Here is a 19,560-nt window from a genome sequence, read left to right as displayed (position 1 = left end):
CTGCAGGGGGTCTCGGGTGTGATGCCACTCTCAAATGTAAATTGCTGCTATATTGGGACAAACATCAATTATTGTACACACACACATTCAACCAGGTGCAAACGCGAGAGAGTGATGGCTGTCACAAATACTCAGAGGTCCCAGAGAAACAGACCCCCCCTCAAAGCTCTGAGTGAGAAGGGACGCTCACGCAGGTAAACAGCCAGACTCTAAAGTGCACCTGTGTTTTAATTAGCTGCTGTGGAGCCTCACACGTTACACACTTGCAAGTCAATATTATTCATGTGCTTTATGTCCAAGTTATCACAAATCCAGTGGACTTACCACAGTTGCAGACGAGCTGATATCCCAGCAGTGACTGTGAGTCAGCGTAGTGATGGCGGGATGCAGCGCCTGCTTGGACATAACCACTGAGATGTCATTGAAGCCTCCAGGTTGGCATTTTGGCCTTGGCCATCTTGGATTTTAGTCAGGTTGTTGGGTTTTTTTAAGTCACCATATTTGGTCGAGAGGGTGGAGTCCAGGATTCTGATCCAGGGACATCTAATAGCTAACTGTCCACTGAGAAGATTCAAGACTTAGAGGTTTTTCTCAAAACGTAGCAAGTAAGTATAGTGAAATATTAATATTAAAATGAGTGCAGAAACATGTTTAAAACACATAAAGGTTCTAAAATATATACAATAATAAACTATTAGGTGAATAAAATCCATGAAATCTTAATGTGAGAGCATCATAATGTTAGAATCATAGAAAAGTTCCTTAAGCAAAAGTTAAATGGTAGCAACACTATCTCACCTGAAAAAAATACATGAGTGTGTAGATCCAAAAGGGATTACACAAAATAGGTTTTATTGTTGTTTATTTGTTGTTTTTGTCTTTGTCTTTTGACGCCTGCCTTTAGTTTGATCACACGTCAAACTGATCATGGCATCGTGGATCTTTATTCAATGGGCCCTGGTCCAGCACAGGCATGATCTTCAAATATGCTCTGCTTTATTAGCTGTTAAATGATCAGCAGCTCTCCTGAAGAATAACTGAAAAACTAGCAGCAGGTGGAGGTGGAGTCGCCCCCTGCTGGTCAGTTGAGACATTGTTTTAAGCAACTTCAATATTGGCTTCACCTTTCTGGCTCAGACATCCACGTGTTTTGCACAGTCTTCACCGTCCTCACGTCCTCATCATTGTGAGCTCAGCAGCTCATTTCTCCGCTCTGACGATCTCTGATGAGGATTTAAAAACTTTGGTTGGGAGGCGAGTAAAATTGCTATCCCGCTTAAATTTTAATGAAATATTTTTCATACATTTTCAAACAACCAAAAGAAACATAAATATATAATAAAGCCTCCAATACTTGAGTGCTTTGTTCCTGTTCTCATTTAACTCTGCAGTTCCCTCAAGAACAAGTACAGTACTATGCACTCATAACCAAACTGTGATCCCTTAAAATTGGATTCTACAGTTCTTCAATCCTACAATTTCATTTAGCAGACGCTTTTGTCCAAAGCGACGTACAACACAAGCAAGAATTTAGACCTAATTAAGGAAAAGTCCATAGGAAGCGCAAAAGTGCTTCTGTTGTGATTTGGTCACAGGTACTGCCATCTAGTGGCAGAAGAAGTGTCGCCCCCCGTCCCCTTTTTTTTTTTAATATAACAGACATACAACATCACACAACCCAGTTAGTGCTACATAGTCACTAAGTGCTGGGTCTTGGACCCTCTGACTGATTCTACCCCAAAGAGGAGAAGAGTCAGGTTCAGTGCCTCGGTGCTCTCTGAACAATTGAGTCTTCAATTGTCTCTTAAAAGTAGAAAGGGACTCAGCAGAACGCACAGAGTTCGGTAGTTCATTCCACCATTTGGGATCAACAGAAGAGAAGAGTCTGGCTAGGGATTTGGAGCAGCGCTGGGCTGGAAGCACCAGGCGTCTTTGGCATGCAGAGCGTAGTGGGCGAGAAGGAGAGTAGACCTGGATCAGGGATTCCAGGTAGGCTGGAGCCGTTCTTGTGATTGTTTTTTGAGCCAAGAGAAGTGCCTTGAATTTGATCCTGGCTGCCACTGGAAGCCAGTGATCTGGGAGGAACGACATCACATCCTCTCTGACCACAGACCGGAACTATGAGAGGTTGGAGGATGGACTGTGGTATTACACATCGGCCAGTGTTCCCAGTAGGTTTATACCAGTCTGATGTTGATTTTAGCAGACAGCTAGTACGAACCCGTGATGGACCTGTGAGACATGAACTATAATAAAACCACAGAGTCACAGTGTCATGTATCACACAGTCTCAGAGAGAAGTCAGGTCTCACCCAGTCCGGCGTCACTCCAGTTCTTACACAAAGGTCAATGAGCTTATGAGGGTACAGACCAAACCCCAAAGCCAGCAGAACGTGGGCCAATATTCCCTCCGGCAGCTCAGGAAACCTGGCGTGCCCGCTCTGGCCTGAAGGCCCTCACTTCATTTCATCCACAAACAGAGAGGCTGCAGGGTTGGGGGGGGGTCTGGATGACATCTACAAACTGTGTGAGAGTTGACAGTGTTCAAATGTGACTTTGGAATGACATGAGCTCCCTCTACAGGTTGGCTTTAGCCTGACACACTCATTTGTCCTCCTTTGTCCCTCTATCTTTATCGTGATGAATGTTAATAAGTGACAGATAGTGTGACTTCCTTGAATGACATCAGACTCATTAGCTGACACCTGCCTTTCCTGACGGTCAGTGACTCCAGCAATGATGATGTCATGCAACAAGAACGTCACTCTGCTCCCATAACCTCAATGAAGCTTTCCTTCTTTTTGACCTCCTACATCAATCACTCCCTTTTCCTCCCTCCTCCGCTGCATCCATCCGTTCCCTCCAGCTGATCCCCCACCACTTTAATGCAGATTGAGGGTGTCAGCGCCGCCGGCCACGCCCACTGTCTGTTCCATTCATTAGACCTGAAGGAAGGCCCTTGTGTCAGGCGTTCTTCAGCATCCTTCCTCAGCCGAGGTGCCGGGGAGAACAGGCATGAATTATTCAGCCTCCTATCAACGTTAATGGACCTGTCAATAACATTACTGAGACAATGCTGAGTGATAATGGACAGCCCCTTGCTGTTCTGTATGATTATTTTCTTTGAGGTTATAATATCGCAGATGGTATTTTTCTGGTCCTCGAAGTTAAGCAAAGTCTTTTTCTCTGGCTTTTGATCAACCCTCATAATAGAAACTCCCACGTCTGTTACAGGCATCTGACGCGCTCCACCTGCAGTTCACTCTTCCATGAACTCTCTCTTCAGTGGTGTCTCTTTCTTAGTCCATCTCTCTTTTCTTCTGCCTCGCGCTCATGCTCTCTCCTCACTCACTTTGCTCTTTCATATATAATGGATGTTAAACAAACAGTCGTGTCATGGTCACTCAAATGCATGGCCACCCCTCGCTGCTGCTCCATGATCCCAGAGGGGGGGAGGGTCACGTCTCAGTGGCCTCGTGTGCTCGACCAGGATCAGCTGCATAAACCTGTATGTTCAACAGAACCTCAGATCTATTTCATCACATTAAATCATTCTCGGCTCATTCAAAGGAGAAAGGAGTGGCGTGTGTGTGTGTGTGTGTGTGTGTGTGTGTGTGTGTGTGTGTGTGTGTGTGTGTGTGTGTGTGTTAAGCTTATTCAAATTATATAAAATAGGGGAAAGTCTTTTTGACTGCATTTTTTACTGGTTTCTAAATGAGTTCTGTTTGTGTCTGCTGTACACACATGGAAGTCCCCACTCTTGTAGTGTCAAAGATGGAACAAGGCGATGTTTGATCCATACAAATGTAGGCCCGGCTCCATTAAGTCTCTCATGGTTCAGAGAACTAAAGACTGCCAGTAAGAGTGATTTCCCTTGTCTGTTACTCTACATGTAATCTAATTTGTCTGTTAAGGCATGGAGGGGGTAAGTTGCTGCGCTGGCTCAGTCTTGAATTGTATGTGTGCAAATAAATACACTCTGACACGCTCACACACACGCACACACACTCTCTCAGCTCATCTACAAAATCCCAATTTTCCAGGTGCAGAGGCCTGTAGAATTAAGCCGGAGTCACTCATAAGGAAACAGTATTTCCCTCCATCAGCACTGCGAGCATCCAAGCTATTATAGCATCCACCACTAGCATGCACATACAAATGGATTTTGCCACTTGACAGCGTGAGCGATGGGGCTGAAAAACACAAGAGAGTGAGTGGGATCGTGCTTGATCAGCGGCAAAATAAGTTCATTTTGGCCTCCCATACAGCTCGCGCTCCTCTGCAGTGACACTGTGCAACATGACTAAATGCACACTTCACAAGCACGTTATGAAGACCTCGCAGCGGAGAGCTCCCTCTGTTTCAGCATGTGCTCATGACGTGATGCTCTCGCGGCATCTGTCTGTCTCTCTGTCAGCAGGAGGACGTAAAAACTGCAAAGCCAGTTTTCATCTCACTTGGAGGGGTTGAGGAGGGTCGTTTTGTCATCACGCCACCTGGTGTCTACAGGATATGACAGGGATTTTCTACTTTGATGTACTGTATTTGTCTCAGTGGGTCCTCCAGATCCATCTGAGATATGGCCAGAAACACATTAAAGAACTTGGCAATGAGTCACTGAAGACTGTGAGCGTTTGTTATGATGGCGAGGCGGCCATGTTTGATACTTCACCACAGGACAGGGAACCAACTGGAGATCTTTTACAAACTCCACATTTGATAAGGCATGAAATTTAAGTCAAAGTCAAGCGCCTGGTGGTTACAGGAAATGAGCCTGATGACAAAGGCTTCAACTGATTGACGTCGTCGTCGTCTATCAGCTTTCTAGCTCCATCTAGTGGACATGGTTAGTGATGTTTGCACCTCAGTGCGGCTTTAGTTTGCTCCTTCGTGTAAAAGCAAATATTATACTTTACTTCCGTCTCACCCCATGGATCAGACACACACTCCGACACGTGCAGGAGTACAAGGGTCTGCTAAACACAGCGCGCTGCTGAATTAGGGCCCAAGCACCAGGGGCCAAAGGTTCACCCTGACTGGGTCATGCTTCCCAGTTATATCCCTGCATTGTAGCGTAATCTAATCTTCTCAAACTCAAGGCTGTCAAAGCATTAATGGCTAATTTCAAGCTTAATAAAATCATGGTTATGAGTGGATGACTTGTGCATTTCTCTCCAACATTCATCAGATTCACCGTGGTGGTATGAAGAGTAAACAATAATACTCTTTCCACCCCAGAAAACTGGATTTATTCAGGCGGCTAATACACACAGTGACTCAGGATGTATACTCTGTGTGGATGAAACAGGCTTGAGAGGATTTTTCTGTCACACAAAGCAAATATCTGTCCAGGAATAAGATATTGATTTATCATTTCCCAGTGCTGAACCTGAGCAAACAGGCTGAGTGGACTCGTGAGCCCGGCGCCCTGATAATTGTTGTCCAGCATCAGTCGGAGGCCTTTTCTCCAGAATATAATCTAAACACCAGATTAACTGTTGGATCCTGTAACATTCATACATGAACCTGGAAGCACGCACACGTAACAACAATCTGCTACTCATGCAGTGAATGTTTCTATGTGCCCAAACCAAATGATCAAACATTTATTCCCCTGTTAACAGCATCCCACCTCCCCAGAACCAGCAAATACGCTGCTCTCAGTCTTGACATGAATATTTGAATTCCTTATTTTCTGAAAGACGAACCAGGCCGCAAACTCATGAAGTTCACCCCTGAACTGAAACCTAAAACCGTGTGTGTGTGTGAGAGAGAGAGAGAGAGAGAGAGAGAGAGAGAGAGAGAAAGAGAGAGAGAGAGAGAGAGAGAGAGATTCTTCTCGTCTAAATATTTGATGTCTACACGGTGCAATGTGTAATTACCTCCAGCAGGTGTCATCAAACACTCAGGACATGGGAATGCAGTTGGATCATTTGTCCACTGGATGGAAGCAAAGAGTTAAATTTGTTGTAATATTTGAGGTGGCAACCAATAGTTTGAATCCCTTCAGCTGTTGGTGACAGACATGGGAGTTCACCACTGCAATTACTGATCAAGTCATCAGCTGACACATCTTTAAAGAGCTGCAGCCGGAGTTTCTTAGCCAGAGTGAACATTTACAGTGACCCCAAGTCAGCCAAACTACTGGTGAACATCAACTTGGACTGACTTGTATAAACAGCAGTTATTTTTATTCTAACACAAGAGCAGCAAGAATCCGCAACCAATGATGTAACCAGACAGATACACAGCACGGTTGGTCTATTTGACCGTGACACGCTCAAAAAAACCCATCAACGATTGTTCACAAATAAAGACGTTTCAAAGAATCCTGAGTTTGTCTGGAGTGTGCAGGTAAGGGGTTCCAGAGGTGCGTCCTGGGACTGGGATTCCACACACGTAGAGGCTGAAGGGGAGGACCTGTCAGGTAAACAGGAGCAACACAACAACAACAAAATAGCAGTCATGGGACAGTTGTTGATGTTAAAAGCTTCATCACAACAGACGTGTGAGAGCTCAAAGTCTGACGCTCTCCTAAAAATGTACAGAGAAACCAACAGAAGTGAGATATACTATAATATAATCTCACTAATCACCTTTATTTATTCATGCAATAGTCATTATTGGGGGGGCGGGACCCCACTTATGGCTCAGGGAAAGAATATATCAGCAGTCTTTCAGAAGGAGGCGCTACAGCGCCTGAAACATGTTTGTTCAAACCGAAGAAGACGATGAAGGAGGAAGAAAGTTCAGCGGGAGAGAGAGAGAGAGAGAGAGAGAGAGAGAGAGAGAGAGAGAGAGAGAGAGAGAGAGAGAGAGAGAGGAGCTGGCGGCCTGCCGTCCGAACACACAGCAAGTCTCTCCTGTTTGTCAGTAAAATGACTTGTTGGTATTATCGTGTTTCGTGTATTACTGTGTGTTGGAGGATGGTAAAAACCCTCGTGGGATTCGGTTTCTCTTCTATTACAACGGAAACGGTGGTTTGGGAGAAGTTTTCCCTGGATGATGGTGAAAGGCTGCAATAGTAAATCAGGTGTCGGCTGCTCTGGACACTTACAGTTGATCGTGTCAGCACCTTAACCAGCAGTTTGGAACTTAGATAACCATCATAGACGTGTACTGGGTCATGTCCAGTAATCCTAGACTGGAAGGACACGGTCACTGTAAGAACAGCAGCTTTACAAATTTAAAGTGGCTAACAACAGCTCAAGTCAGCAGAGTTGTGTTGACCTCCAATCATGCATTTATTGTTTGATTTTTTTTGTATTTATAAGCTTGTATTTGAGACATATAATAATTCACCACCATGTCTCTTGTCCCAGGAGCTGATGTGAGTGGTATTCACTCATGGCGGAAGATCCAGCATCAGAAATCCAGCTGCTGAGAAGTCAGAAGGCCAAACTGATAGAGATTCTCAGCGCAGATGCTGACTTTGTACTGCAGCACGCAGACTCCCGCTCACTGCTGTCTCCCTCGGGGTACCAGCTGGTGAAAGCCTGCCTGGTTCCCAGTGAGAAGGTGAGGGACCTTCTGGATCATGTAATCCAGAGAGGGCCCGAGGCAGCACAGGGTCTGCTGGAGCTACTGAAGGACCAGACCCTGCAGGAAACCTTCCCCCTGCTTTGCTTTATGAAGGACCTGCAAGTCACGACAGTGCCATCAGGTAAACCAGCACCCCCACTGTGTTTTGTAGCTGTCCAGTCTCCACATACCGTTGAATCCAAGTCTTCACCTTCTTAGATGTTGAGAAAAAAAACTCCAGAAAGAGAAAATCAGCTCCTGCTTCACCAGAGATCGTCACCTCCACGAGCGCCGGTGGGTCAAATTACACTTACAGCTGCACCCTTCAAAACAGGATGGACCACCAACTGTGTGTCCCTGCAGGTTCTCAGTTGGTGGAGGAGAGGCAGCTGATGACTGTGGCGCGCGCCATCGGTAGATCTTGGAGGGACATCGGCAGATCGGCTCTGAAAATCTCCACTGTGAAGCTGGAGCAGATAGAAGAGGACCACTCCACCCACGTAGAGCGAGTGTTCGCAATGCTGCGCTGCTGGCGCAACCGCCAGAGGTACAACGCCACTGCCGCTCACCTGCACTCGCTGCTCAGTCAGGAAGACTGGGCGCTGCCACCTGAAAGCATTGACTTCCTGTTGGAGGTTGACTGAGGCCTTCTGTACCTCCAGAGACTGAAAACTTTAAAAAAAGGACTGTTTTTACTGAAACGTATGTGTTTCTAGTTTTTTAGTAGGTTTGAGCAAAGCTTCATTTATTTTTAAACAATTTTCTATCATGACGATGCAGCTTTGCATTACGATCATACAATCAGGAAAAAATGTGCTTTATAACATTTCTTAAAAGAGAGATTTCTCGTTGCTGTGTTGGTTCTTTTTAAGTGAGCAGCTCTCCAGGTTCTGATGTAAACACAGGCGCCTGAGAGCAGAGGAAGAATCGCCTCCCACTCGCTGTGGGAAAATGAGATTTTCCCCTAAGTTTCTCAAGTCTGCAAGATGGAGACGAAAAGATTGTTTACTTTCCAACATACATTAAATAAACTCTCTTAAACAAAGCTGCCGCCTCTGAATTCTAAGATGCTCTTGACATTTAAAGTGGTTTAAAACCAAAGAGAAACTTGTTCTGAAATACCAAAACACTTTGATTTACGCAGGGGGAATTCTCTTGTCACTTGATAAATGTGATTATGTCCCTTATTTTTGACAGGAAGTCAAAGTTACCATTAGTTGGGGGTTTTTTTGTCTTGTTTTTTTTAAATATAAATTTACAATTATTCTTTTGCCTCATAAGTGCCTCCAAAGATAAATAACCAATGCCTTAACACTGGATGGTGCAACATGTTACCAGTGTGCCACCCTGTATATTGTCAATAGATATGACTGGAACTTAGGAATTTATTTAAACTAAATAAGACTAATAAATGACCATCTTATCTTATGGCCTCTGTCAGCCTGTTACCGGCCGTTCAGAGGGTCAGCTCCTCCTGACCTCCTGACCTTCCCGACCTGTGGCTGGTGTTCAGTGCTCTGCCCAGAAACAACAGTCGGAACTGACAGTGTCCGGACCTGAAACTACTCGGCAATGGAGTTCTTTAACAATGAGACGCAGAGAAAATACAGATTTTATTGTGAAAATTCAGTCTTCATGAACTAAACTCCCTGAGTTGATGAAAGAATGTTGACAGCCTTTTCTTTTGAAGAAGATAAATCAACCTCTCCAGTTATGGGCTGCATCGCTGAGGCAGATGAACAAGAGCAGAAGCAGGTTTTTGTATGGTATATGATTATATGTACAGATTTGTAACGCATGTAATGATTTGTATGATGATGTTTTGTAACCCTGGTTCTGCTCTTGTAATTGTGTGTTGTTTTATATGTGATGTAAAAAAAAAATTTTTTAAGATATGAAACACATTTCGAGTTAAATCATCTCCAAACCGTTTTCACGCCGCTTCCGTGACTCCGGGAGAAACAAAAAAAAAAAAAAAAACCCATCGTCCTCTGCTCCCTCACCACAATGGCGGAATATATAGGTCATTCTAATTCAGTCACGTGACTGAAGGTCCAACCAATCACGGCTCTCCCCCGGGAGCACTTCCGGTGCCGTTTCCTGTCAGTGTTTGTAAACTGAGGAAAAATTGGAAGTGCGACAAGAAATAATAATCTACAAAACTCTTAAAACCGAAAGGTAAGACGTCGGTGCTCCGGCGCGGCTACTCACGGCTGTTTAGGCGTTTAATAATCCGCTTCGTTCGTCTCTGCGACGGCGGAGGTGTTCGGTGCGGAGCCCGCACACCCTGCCTGGCTGTTGTGTTGTCTGGGGCGGGGGGTGGGGGTTTCTGCAAGAGTTGCCCCAAAACCCAACAACTGGCTAGCAGGCTAGTTAGCCTTTTCTGTTAATACAGCACACACTCCGCTGTTCCGCGCACTTTCAAACATTTGCTCAAAATTACGACGTGAATTCACCAAACTGCCTTTCCAAAGTCGATTGGATTCGGTCCAGTTTGGTCAATAAAGACAACTTGTTCGGGTATGATTCACTTTACTAACCGGGTCCTGTAGATAGCTGCTAGCTAGCTCACTTTTACTGAAACGCATCATTCAGAGATGTAACACGCTGCTTTTTACAAGAGCACACAAACACATCAGGACCCAGAGGAACACGGTAGAAGCTGGACTTCGTACGCGGGAGCTAGGATGTGCATCCTAAAATCTGAGTAATTATGCTTTTCTTTGGCAGCTGTAGGTTTTCAGCAGGATCCGTGGCTACAGAGATGCATGCTACCTTTGCTCTCTGTGCATCGTTAACACAATCAGGTCGTTATTACAAGTTCATGTAAATAATACTTTTCATAAAAAGACCGATTGAGGCTAAAAAGCAACCGATCAGGATGGAACATTCAAATATCCTCCATGGTCAAGTATTTTTTTTTTCATCGAAAGACACTGCAGATTTTAATATTGAGGTTTTGCAAATGAGTTATTATAAGTTGTTCATAATCTTTTAATGGCCACTGTCTTTTCTGTGGTGTATCACAATATTATCAGGTAGTACTGGGGATGTTACAGTAAATTACAGCAGTACCAGGGATTTTGTGTATTTTTACTGTGTCGTCAGCGTTCCAAGGAGGCACCATTTACTTCAGGGTAGCAACGTTTACCTTCAGTACCACTGTGGTCCTCCTGTTCAAGTCTTGTAAAAGCTTTGGTTCGCATGTAACGCAGTTATTGAGCTTAATACACAGGAGGGCTTTGAGGATAAGAGGAGCTAACGTTCACGCTGACTTCATTGGTTTGTTCAGTTTAGGATTTATATCTTTTAATGCAACGCAGAAAAGTTTGTGATGTTTGTTCTGTATCATACCAAAGAACCCTCTCATTCTCGACTGTCTCCCACATCGGTTCATTTGTACGACAGAACATGACGAGCAAAAAAACCTCGTGGCCTGCTGAGATGGAAACTCACCTTCTTTTGCATGAATATTCTTTGAAGCTTGAAATTATCTTTCATGAACTTTTACTTGGCTATTCTACTTAAAGATGGCAAAAATAAATGTAAGGTTGCAATAACTGTACCGTTGGTTTCTGCAACGACGCCACAATGTTGTGAAAATAACATCACAACTCCTTTTGTAGTATTACATTGTGCTTTAAGTATTTGTATTGTTAATGTACCATAACCTAACAGACGTCTTTTGTTGTGGTGAAGCTTTTATTTTTCCATTCCTCTCTTTGTTTCTTCTATCTGGCTGTTGTGTTTTCTGTCAGCCGTGGAAACATTTGGCGTGCACCAAACCATTGGGGATCTCTCGCCTGATGTACACACATGAGTGCCTGACTTAAATTTCTGGATAAAGTAGATCCTGAATTGGTGATTGATAAATTGAAGTGGTCTGGTATTCCAGCTGCTAGCATGTAAAAATCTTAGCTTCATGTTGTCATGCCTCTACTTTCAGGCTTTGGCCCTCGATGATTTGGGTGGGTGTGGTCTCTTCTGTTACCCCTCATCCTGACTGAAGTCCCCTCTGTTCCCCCAAACACACACGCATTCAAACTACGGCGATGACACACCATTCCAACAACTCTGTTCGAGACCATATGAAATGGGTCAGTGGAAGTCTCTTCATCTCCAGAATCACCATCGTCATGGTTTTTAACTTGTCTTCCCAGCCCCCCCGTGCGAATGCATTTCCTCTGTGACTTCTCTTAGTCAACTCCCCCTCCTTCCTCTGACGTCTTCTATGAGGAGTCCCGCCTCGGCCCGGTCTCTCTGCTCTGACGTGTTGTTATTTGCGTTGCTAGGCTGGGTTGCTGGGCTGCGAGGCGGTGCTGTCCAGCATGGCCCTGATGCAAGCCAACAACATTCCAGGCCAGAAGAAGATGATGTCACCCTTGGGTCAGGGGCACAGGGCCAGTCCCGAGAGCCAACAAACCCATTCGCAGCATAGCCTCCATGGACAACAGGTTCACCAGGGACAACCCCAGAGCCACATGGGCCATCTGTCAGCCGGGAGCTGTCCACCACTGGTGAGAGAGGTGCCAGCCGTGCTCCCCTTCCCAGCTCCTTTGTTTGTTTTGTCTGGAGGGAAAGAATCCAGTCAATGTTGTGATGTGTAAACAGCACTTTTGTGGGTACAGTAAAGTTTTTGATTGACATGCGCCCATGTAAGAGGTTTATGAACATCATAAAACGGGTCACAGCTTGATCTTGATAGTCCTGACCCTCGGTGGAGCTCCTCTAGTCCAGACAAATGGCTTTTATATGACGTCTCTCACCGAAGTTGCAAGTTGTTCCACAAAACTCATGTTTTAGCGGTAATCTGTGTGTTACATTCCAGCTGATCCGAAAAGATGGAGATTATCACTCGTCTAGATTGTTGGACGGAAAGGACATGCAGTCGAACCAGAATATGCAACCCAAGAAAAAGCACAAAAAATCAGGGTCGTCCAATAAAGTTAAAGAGGAAGTGGAGGTAAGGAGGCATCTCAACTACTTGCATGTTGTTGTGGCAGGATTTAAAGATGCTTTCCAGACTTGTGACTCGCAACAATGATTAGTGTCTTGTTTTGCAGTCGCGTAATTAAAAGAGCTTGTAACGACAGCTACATCTTATCTCGTCTGGAAGTGCAGAGCCTTCATCGTTTTTCAAGATTACTCGCTGTCCCTCATTGTCACATCACCCCTGATTTCATTATACACCTGATTGGCTCCAAACTAGTTGTGAAGTCAAATCCGGCTTCTAGTTGCTTTTCTTCAACTCAGAATTAAACCGAACACGGACAAACCAACCTTTAGTTGAGCAGCTGTGAGTGGAAACCCTGCACAGACATGATTCTGCTCAGCAAAAGTCAAAATCCAATTAGAGGAGCAAAAAAATAAAACCAACACATTTTTGTACAAATGGACACTTCAACTAATTCTGTGAATGTTGTTAGCATTTGCTTCCACAAATCGATATGGATGTGGACAGTTCCTTGAAAGTCCAGAAGAACTTCATCTGTGACCACTGCTACGGAGCTTTCCGGAGTAGCTACCACCTGAAGCGACACATACTTACTCATACAGGTGAGACGACCAGAGAATCTCTGCTGTGTGCAGGTAAACAGGAGAAGCTGAGAGGTGTCAGGAGTCGTGATCAGGGTGCGGGCCAGAAACGCTGATGACGGCCAACCAGAATGATCAGAACTGAATTGTTTATTTCCTGATAGGCACCGTGTGGACGAGGTTCCAAACTTTGGTGCAGTTTGGGTTTTTTTGCATTAACTTTGCAGGAAACAGTCCACGGAAATTAATGAACAAATCTGGCTTTTTCACAGGGATGATACTAATTCAAGGGTACAGTAATTCATGCTGATTTTGGTAAAAGTTTATTTAGTGCTAGCATGTCAACATGTAACATATTTCTGCTGTTTTGTGAAGAATTGAAAGGAAACCGTTAGAATGTTGTTTTCAGGACGTGAATGAGATGTGCTGGCCCCTGATGAACACTGATTGTGCCGTGTTTGTTTTCAGGGGAAAAGCCATTCGCTTGTGATGCGTGCGACATGCGTTTCATTCAGCGTTACCATCTGGACAGACACAAGCGGGTGCACAGCGGAGAGAAACCGTACCAGTGCGATCGCTGCCATCAGGTTGGTCGGGCAGTTTTCCCACTTTAGTTCGTCGTTCTTTTCATGTTCCTTTAGATTATTCGGTGTGTCTACGTTGAACAGACCAGGTTGTTTTAGCAGTGTCTCGTGTGTGTACCTCCAGAACTTCTCCCGGACAGACAGGCTGCTCAGGCACCGGCGGTTGTGTACAGTTGGTATAAGCAAAGAGGAAAACCAATCCTGCTCAGGGTACTCGCAGGACGCATCTGCCCACCCGGCTTCCTGGAGCCCCCTACAGCCCTCCAACAACCGTCTGACTGTCTGACCCTCAGCCCCCCCCCCCCCCCCCCATCTCTCTCAAAGACCCTACGGACAGTTTGTGGCTCATTAATGTGGCACAGTGGAGCTCAACAGTACTGAAACCTGATTACAGCCTAGCTTAAACTCAGCCCAAGTTTAGTTTGCTCTCCAGCTCGTTCATAGACATCAGTAGTGTGTGGTTTTGGGTTGGTTTTTTTTTAACTTTTATTGTTACATTCATGGTAAAGGTCAAAGGTGAAGGACTAGCTCACAACAGTAGTCAACAGGTTGCAGTACTCTGGCAATAATGGAACGTTACAAGCACTCATCTGTCTTTTTCAAGAGATTGTGGGTATTTCCAAGTGCATCACCTGCTGATTGAAACTGCTGACCTGCAGTCAAGCTCACAGCTGTCTGCTCCTACGTGAGGACAGCTCACAGGGACGCCAGCAGCCACTCCGGTAGCTCAGTAGTCTCCTAGTCCTACTTTATTTTGTGTTTCTCATCCTACGAGTCATGTCCCAGCTACTGCTGATCGGAGACCAGTCGTGGCAGACGTGCGGCTGCATCCAGCTGATCGTGATTAGCCTTCTATCAGATACTGTTAGCTTTGTGTTCTTAGATCTGAGAGCATGTGATTTTTGATAATATTGATCAAAACCTGGAAGGAACTTAAACAAGATCGAACTATTCTTCAATATTAACCCCCCCAGCAAGACATTTCATACCTGCCATATTTGGTTCGGTTGAATTGATCTGTGGTGAGTGTTTTTTCTTGGTGCCGTTTGTTGAGGAAGGTGTGAGAGCAGCTGTCACCCCCTGCGGTGGACCCAATAAGCCAGACCTCTTGCGGAGGTGGTATCGGTCCACTTACTGAACTCAACAGGACCACCGGGTTAACTCCGCTCTGCTCCAGTCAGCAGGTGAACTCTGTTGGATTGCGGAGTAAAGGAATGAGTCAAAGATTTAACAAACAGATTGTAGAGAAATCCAGCACACAGGATCTTCTCCCTGTGTTTACTGCCTTTACTGTACGCTCACCAGCTGAGTGAGTATACTCACATGATTCTGGTTCACTTGGTTTTTTTAATCTGTGTGAAAACAAACTGAGGAGAAAACACTCCGGTTTTACATCGACTGGTTTAAACCAGGACTGAAGATCCGTCAGAGTGAAAACACTTGGATCTACACGTGTCATGAAGTATGATGATGTTATCAAAGATACTCAGAAGAGACGTCAGAATATGTAGAGGGAAAAAAGTGTAGCCTTGAGGTCAGTGCGGGAGGCGTGGTGAGGAGGTTGTTAAATAGAATTGTTAGAAAATACTGTTAAATGCTGTTGTTTTGTATTGGTAACTGGATCTGTTAACCTCTTGTCTCCAGCAACAAACTGATTCCTCTGTAACAAATCCTTCATTTTAAATTCGGGTTTTTAAAAATCTCTTTGTTCTGTCGGTCTTATTTCTTCCAGATTCTTCTTCTGTGTCTTCCATCCTTCTCAGTATTTTAGGAGTGAAGCTGTGAATCCGTCAGTCCCTAAACATCAGGTTCTTTTCCAAAAACACATCAAAACTGATTAGGTTGTTTGTTTTATTCAGGTTGGCATCGGTTCTCAGTTCTGGACCAGCTGTCAGCTGGCTCGTCCGTAGGTTGTAAGAGCTCGCTTCCATCTTGACCCGGCTGAATGTGAAGTGAATACAGTGCCATGTCATTTCATCTCCAGTTTCCTAGCATCTTCAGTGAAGATGCAAGCGTTGGAGGAGGAGCTGAAGGTCCGTGTGGTGGTGTTCCTGTGTTGGTCGACTCGGTCTGCAGATGTTGGCGCAGCTGTAGGACACAAGCTGTTTTAGACTCAAATGTTTTATAGATTTCTATTAGTCTGTTAGTTCTGTTGCTGACTTTTAGAGAACATGAAAGGAGCTTGGGGCCCATCGCTGACCTGCCCACTACTTCTGGAGTTAATATATTGAAATTGTATTAGGTAGAAAGTGTATGTACGGGTCCTACACTCAAAAGCATTTGCAAAGTTCTGAACACTAGTCTTGTTATTTCGGTCTCATGAAAACTGGAAAAGTCCGAGGTGTCAAACCTGAGCTGCCACTCTTCTGCCTTGTCCCTCATGATTAGACCACACATTGATTTCTTTTGCATGTCTTTGTTGGAGAATCTTGTATAAAGTTTGTGAGGCATTTTTTTTAAAGCGATGAAGTAAAGTACATTTTTTATTCAGTCGTACTGTAGTAGGCCCCAAGTCTCAATAAAACTCTTACTCTTTTTAAACCAGTGCATGTTATTCCCGTGTCTAACTGAGGGGGTTTTAAGAAGGACAAAACAACGTATGTTTTGTTACAGGAAATGTTAATAAATTATCCGGTGGGACCGCCGCTGGGCCTCAGTCAACCTGGAGCGTTACACTGACGAGTGGAAGAGCAGAAGGCAGGTACACCGTCCTGGGACGCCACTGCAGCCCAGCAGTAAATCTGTCCCTCACGTATTTGTCCATACTATTTAAATAAAGTAGGGCTGGCACATTATTAGGAACGCGCTGAAAATCACAGCCAATACAATCAATCAACTCCTTTCAGACAGATTAGCTGGTGAGTCACATGAAGGTGAGACAGCGTAGTGCTGCTCTGTCTTGAACAGACCAAAGAAATTGGCAAGCGAACATCTGCAATGTATTGTTTGTGCCAGCAGAGGGCACCGATGACCATGTGAGGGTCATTTGTCTTTTTCTTTGCAGCCGAATGAGGATGCTGAGGAAAGACTCCATAAGTCAGTCTGCTGCTTTTTTGTGGTAAATTAAGATTTCTCACACTAAGCCCCACTTCAATAAGAAGCTGCTCGCAATCAAAATATGAACAGCAATTCGTCTGTGAAGGTTAATTGGGTTATTTTTTATTCGTCAAATCAAATTAATAAATCTAATATAAGAAGTTATTGGCAGTCTGAGGGAGGCAGCTGTGCAGAAAAATAAAATGGAATTAATGAGATGAATGTAAAAGGGACCCCAGGCTCCTCCAGTGGGCTTGAATAAAAAAGTTTTGGCTCAAAGGTCATAAAGCAACAAAAAGGCAACGACATGGATCATTTTTATTATCACACACATGATGAAAAATATCTGAACCAACATATTTGGCTTTTTAGCAGCCTAGAAAATATCATCATAGACCAACTCAAACACATGTGTTTTTGCTTGATATGAGAATTAAACCAATCAATTATTACATCAACCTGTCAGTGACTGATTGATTCTCATTGCAGCAGTCAATTCACCTCAGTAGCCTGGTGTGCGCCACAAGAGGGGGGTGTCTCCCCTGCTACCGTCTGATCACAACCTTCCATCAACCTTCCAGGAGACAAAGCAGCAGCACACATAAAATACACGTCACGCCAAGTGATGTGTATTTTCCAGGAGCCTGTTCACATGTTGTACTCCATCCTTTGGCACGTGCAAAGAAACCCGAGGAGTCGAGGTTAAAACAGTCACACGTTATGAGTTTGGAAATCCATTCTGGTTCCAAAATGTCCTCAAAGATATACACAGCAGTCCTGTGTGCAGACAGTTGGCCCACTTCAGGAAACATACAGAAGCAATCAAACAGACATAACCATCTGTGAGCTGATGGCTGATATCCACATTCTTCCGACCGGAGCAAAGATTTCTCCAAGTACATTGGCCAATCACTCTCCCTGCATGGGTATTGCCACATCAGTCGTACGTTAGGAAGTGCAGATCATACCCTTTAGCACCTTCCTCCTCGCTATTGACCAGTTCTTTAATTAAAGCATTAGGATCGGCAGGATGAGATCAGCCTGAAGGCTGCTGGGAGTGTGCTCTTTCCCCCATGGGAGACATCCCCTCCCTCTGCAGTCTGATTTACAGCACCCACAGGCCCCCGGCACTTAACAATGGACCTCCTTAAGTGAGGTAGATGGGGAGGAGAATAGAGAGGAGGATATAACACTCCATCTTCATACACAAAGTGCTGAAATCATCGAGGTTCGAAATCATCTCCGCGAGACAGCCGGATCATGGAGCAGGTCCAGAGGTAAAGAGTAGGAGGATTCACTCTTTCAGGGAGGAGAGAGTGATACCTGCTCGCCCCTGCTGTCACGGCACCTCCAAACAGAAGTGTCAGTAAATCTAATTGCATAGAGGCGCTGTGTCACCGTGCAGGACGTTCACAGTTTTACCACAACAACACCACATCCTGCCTCCTACAAGTATTTGGATGATGAAATCCATCTCAGGCTCTCAGCCACCCGACAAGAGCTCCTGCTATCTCATTCTCCCCAAGGTGTGCAAGAGCCTTTTCATCTTGGCCTTTGATTAATAAAGAAATGACTGGTTGGAGAAGGCGGGTCCCCCCACCCCCCACCCCTGACATCCATCATGCCTGTGACAGCCCACCTCACAGTGTTAATTAGCGCTGATATTTAAGCTGTCTGAGGTGCTCCATGGCCGTCAGCATGGTGGTGCTGATGCTGCTCATCATTAAAATTTCAATCCCTGCGTCTGGGTTACTCCCGTTTTCCTGAACACCTCAGCGAACACACTTGGAAGCCATTTTCCTCTTAGTGGAAAACAGCAGGAAGGAGTGAAGTGACTGTAAACAGGAGCGTGCTGCTGCTCTCACTGCCTTCTGACAGGCTGTTCAACGCTAAACCAGCCTGAATGCAACATCAAATTGACTTACATGAAAGAATCTGCCATAAGTCTTAAATTCTCATCAAACCACAAGCATAGAGAGTCTGAATGCATTACTTATTAATGATTGCCAAATATTGTAATATTCTGAACTACTAGGGGCTATTATTCAGGCATAAATTATGCATGTGGCTGAGTCGCGGCCAACATTATGACCAAAGGCATCATGCACCAATGTGAGAACTTTAGTGGTACAAAGTTAATGAATAGCCGGGTTACGTGAAGGGCGTCTTCACGAGCAGCAGCCATTTTACACCAATCTGAAATAAGTTGGATAAAATGGCCTCCAAAATAGTCATCATTCAGTGCATATAGACTTCACTAGTAAGGGGACCTCCGGCAGCCACCTGCTTTCCTAAATCTCTCTGATGGGGAATGTTCTGTCACGTCTTGCCTCAAACTGTCCCACATTCAGGCTGCCACCTCTTTTCTAATTAGTGAAACTCAACAAGATTAATTACTCTGTGTATCACTCGCTCTTCTCAAAATATAACAGCAAAGAGTGAAGAAGTGAAGCCATCGCTGGTCCGAATGGTAACAAGGGAAACGTCCTGTTTAAAATTGGCCTACTTGCATTTGTAATGCATTTAAATCATGAATATTCATACACACAAACTCACCTAAATTAGAGTGTTGCAATTTAGAATCAGCTGCTGCGTCTGAGGGAAGGCTGCTGGGCTGAAGCAGGTCCAGCGTTCATGAAGACCTCCTGTGTGAGTGTTTGCATGTATAAACAAAGGTCAGACCTGCAGGACCTTGATGATGATTTATTTGGCTCAAGAGTCATTCACATTCCCCTGGACAGGACGGATGCCTCGGCGCCCTGCCGACTGAGTAAAAATCCTTTTCCAGCAGAGGTGTGTTTAACCTCATGAACACGCCTCGGCCTCAAGCCACCCTGTTAACGTGGAGCCGGTTGGGGCACGTTAGAATGGTGTGTTGGTAGTG

At 44.8% G+C, this 19,560-nt stretch overlaps 2 protein-coding genes across 11 annotated transcripts; both read left to right on the top strand.

Moving 5' to 3' along the window:
* The first annotated feature begins 6,732 nt into the window (after nt 1-6,732).
* Nucleotides 6,733-9,019, top strand: LOC147256658 (uncharacterized). Of its 5 annotated transcripts, none has more exons than XM_086212814.1 (4): nt 6,733-6,869; nt 7,323-7,663; nt 7,741-7,815; nt 7,885-9,019. In XM_086212814.1, exons 2-4 carry the CDS (start codon nt 7,348-7,350, stop codon nt 8,163-8,165), a joined length of 672 nt encoding a protein of 223 aa, XP_086068940.1. In that variant the 5' UTR covers nt 6,733-6,869; nt 7,323-7,347; the 3' UTR covers nt 8,166-9,019. The 5 variants fall into 5 exon arrangements, with proteins under 5 accessions (XP_086068940.1, XP_086068942.1, XP_086068941.1 ...); XM_086212816.1 differs by having other exon boundaries at nt 6,759-6,852; XM_086212815.1 differs by having other exon boundaries at nt 6,780-6,977.
* Nucleotides 9,020-9,576: 557 nt separating this feature from the next.
* On the top strand, nt 9,577-17,094 carry znf740b (zinc finger protein 740b). Of its 6 annotated transcripts, none has more exons than XM_086214852.1 (7): nt 9,577-9,699; nt 11,468-11,618; nt 11,814-12,047; nt 12,350-12,484; nt 12,948-13,077; nt 13,525-13,643; nt 15,625-17,094. In XM_086214852.1, exons 2-7 carry the CDS (start codon nt 11,574-11,576, stop codon nt 15,766-15,768), a joined length of 807 nt encoding a protein of 268 aa, XP_086070978.1. In that variant the 5' UTR covers nt 9,577-9,699; nt 11,468-11,573; the 3' UTR covers nt 15,769-17,094. The 6 variants fall into 6 exon arrangements, with proteins under 6 accessions (XP_086070978.1, XP_086070977.1, XP_086070981.1 ...); XM_086214851.1 differs by having other exon boundaries at nt 11,814-12,038; nt 13,765-15,766; XM_086214855.1 differs by having other exon boundaries at nt 15,373-15,766.
* Nucleotides 17,095-19,560: the final 2,466 nt, after the last annotated feature.

Source organism: Aulostomus chinensis, chromosome 9, assembly GCF_037954235.1.
Source record: "Aulostomus chinensis isolate RoL2024-O1b breed Wild chromosome 9, RoL_Achi_v1.0, whole genome shotgun sequence".
Lineage (NCBI taxonomy): Eukaryota > Metazoa > Chordata > Actinopteri > Syngnathiformes > Aulostomidae > Aulostomus > Aulostomus chinensis.
Note: the sequence above shows the minus strand (reverse complement) of the source record. Positions and strands in the feature narration are given on the sequence as shown.